The sequence below is a fragment of the Sinocyclocheilus grahami genome, unplaced genomic scaffold (genome assembly GCF_001515645.1).
Source record: "Sinocyclocheilus grahami isolate Dianchi unplaced genomic scaffold, SAMN03320097.WGS_v1.1 scaffold1435.1, whole genome shotgun sequence".
Lineage (NCBI taxonomy): Eukaryota > Metazoa > Chordata > Actinopteri > Cypriniformes > Cyprinidae > Sinocyclocheilus > Sinocyclocheilus grahami.
In genome coordinates this window covers 185,276-187,796 of record NW_015506614.1, presented here as the reverse complement: position 1 = coordinate 187,796, position 2,521 = coordinate 185,276, and the positions used below count along the sequence as shown (strand labels likewise).

At 33.9% G+C, this 2,521-nt stretch overlaps 1 protein-coding gene across 1 annotated transcript in view; it reads left to right on the top strand.

Moving 5' to 3' along the window:
- Positions 1-2,521, top strand: part of LOC107570266 (chloride channel protein 2-like) — a 26,254-nt gene that overhangs the window by 10,922 nt on the left and 12,811 nt on the right. Inside the window, exons 6-9 of the mRNA XM_016256476.1 lie at positions 987-1,084; positions 1,232-1,316; positions 2,050-2,151; positions 2,270-2,354. Coding sequence (XP_016111962.1) covers positions 987-1,084; positions 1,232-1,316; positions 2,050-2,151; positions 2,270-2,354 — 370 coding nt within the window. The remainder of the gene's footprint in view (positions 1-986; positions 1,085-1,231; positions 1,317-2,049; positions 2,152-2,269; positions 2,355-2,521) is intronic.

Genomic DNA, 2,521 nt, shown 5'->3' with positions numbered 1-2,521 from the left:
GTGTGTGTGTGTGTGTGTGTGTGTGTGTGTGTGTGAGTGAGTGAGTGTGTGTGTGTGTGTGTATTAGTTAACTATATCAAGTGTAGGAATATACATATATGATGTTTCTGTTCAGATGCACACCACCATCCAATAATAAGAAATTAATACTTTTATTCATCGAGGACATATTAAATTGATAAAAAGTGTCAGTAAAGACATTTATAATGTTACAGTAGATTTCTATTTCAAATAAATGCTGTTCTTCTGAACTTTCTGTTCATCTGTGAATCCTGAACAATAAAATGTATCACAGTTTCCACAAAAATATGAATGTGTTCAACATTGATAATAATCAGAAATGTTTCTGGAGCAGCAGATCAGCATATTATACTGATTTCTGAAGATCATGTGACACTGAAGACTGGAGGAATGATGCTGAAAATACAGCTGCGCATCACAGAAATACATTACAGTTTAACAGAGATTCACAGAGACAACAGCTGTTTTACATTCTAATAATATTTCACTATTTTTACGGTATTTTTGATCAAATAAAGACAGCCTCGGTGAACTGAAGAGACTTCTTTCAAAACAAGGCCAAAAGAGATTGTAATATGAACAAACAAACAAACAAAAAGTATCCAAATCAAACATTTTTCTGTATTTTTTAAAGAAATAAATGCAGTCTTTGTGAGACTTCACTCTGGTAAATTTGACTAATAATTACAAAGAAACAGCAAGCGACACCTTGAGTTAAACATGAAACAGACTGAAATGGTATTTTCTTGTTAAACATGTTTACGTTTCTATAGGAATTGTATGTGATTGTAAAGTTACACACACATGTATGTAGCGTTATACTTTAGATGCCGTTAATATTTCCACATGCAAAAGTGTATTTAGACACTTTACCTGCAAATACGGTTTTTACAGATTTTTTTGGAATATGGGATTTGCTCAAAAATGTGATGTGTTTGATTTGTGACTTGCTGTGTGTGTTTCAGGTGTGTTATTCAGTTTGGAGGTCACATCTATGTTTTTCTGTCTGCGACGTTCGGTGCCTTCGTCTTCAGACTTCTGCCGGTGTGGAACAGACAGGAAGGTGCGTGTTTGTATGTGTATTGATAACGTGTGGAGCCACAACAGGCTGTGTGTTACAGCATTTTTAACACCAGCAAAGGCTCTTACTTGTCTGTACTTGTATGAAATGCGCAGTCGATGGTGATTTGAGTTATTCTCTCTCTCTCAGAGACGCTTATGGCTCTTTATGCAACGAAATACAGGTTGGACTTTCCTTTTGACCTGCAGGAGCTTCCCATCTTCGCTGCGATGGGGTCAGTATGACTGAGATGCTATTATAGTTTAATTCATATTTTAAATTTTTAAACAACATTTTCTGTTTTCATTTGAATTTTAGTTACATTTTGGTTCATTAAAAAAAGAAAAAAGTTATTAATAAATTAATACCTTTTATTAATTTTTATTTCAGTATTAATTATTTCAGTAATTTCAGTTAAACTAAATAAAAATGAGAAATTTTGCTTTGACAAGTAGCTGAAATAAAGCTCGATTAAGTTCTCTCTCTCTCTCTTTCTATATATATATATATATATGTAAATAAAATAAATATTTTTGGAGCATGTTTTACAAGAAAATGATATTTCATGTTTAATTAAATGTTTTACTTGCCATATCTTTGCATATATATTTGCTATATCAGGAATAGTAAAGAAGTGAAAGGAGCGTAGTAAAAAGTATTAAATTAAAAGATAACATATGTACACAGTTTAGAGGTGTGCAAGTCATATAAATAACAGCAGCACACAAAATATATACTTGCATGATAAGCAAAATTGCTATTAAGGCTTGCATGCATAGTATAGTAAAGTATAGTATAGTATGACTATAGTTTGTTTTGTGGCACTTTTTCAGATGTTTAGACTTTAGACTAAAACATTTCTCGGGAAAGCTCAACAGAGATACTTCTTTACAAGCCTCCGACTGTGGTATAATCACTGTAACGCGCAAGGTTTGTGGCTTTAACGCACAAACGTTTTCTTTCTGCAGGATAGTATGTGGCTTTGGCGGCGCCTTCTTTGTGTATTTGTATGGAAAGATTACTCTGTTTGTGAAGAAGCAGAAAGCCATGAACAGCTTCCTCATGAAGAAGTAAGTGATTCCTATGATAATGTAATTAGCTTTATTTGCTGTCTATGATGTCTTCTCTTAAATAACCAGTCAAACATGTCAGTGTTCATGCATCTAATCCTATTTGTTTTGTTTCTAGTTGTTTCTTGTATTCCGCTTTGGTCTCTGTGCTGATTTCAACACTCACTTTCCCTCCGGGCTTTGGGCAGTTCATGGCCGGACAGGTAACACACACACACACACACACACACACACACACACACACACACACTCTCTCTCTCTCTCTCTCTCCCTAAATACAGTAAATGCACAATTAGCAGTTAAATGAAACGTGAAATCCAAAGTCTTTCTAAAGTAATTGTTCACCCTTAAATTAAAATTAGCTGTAAAT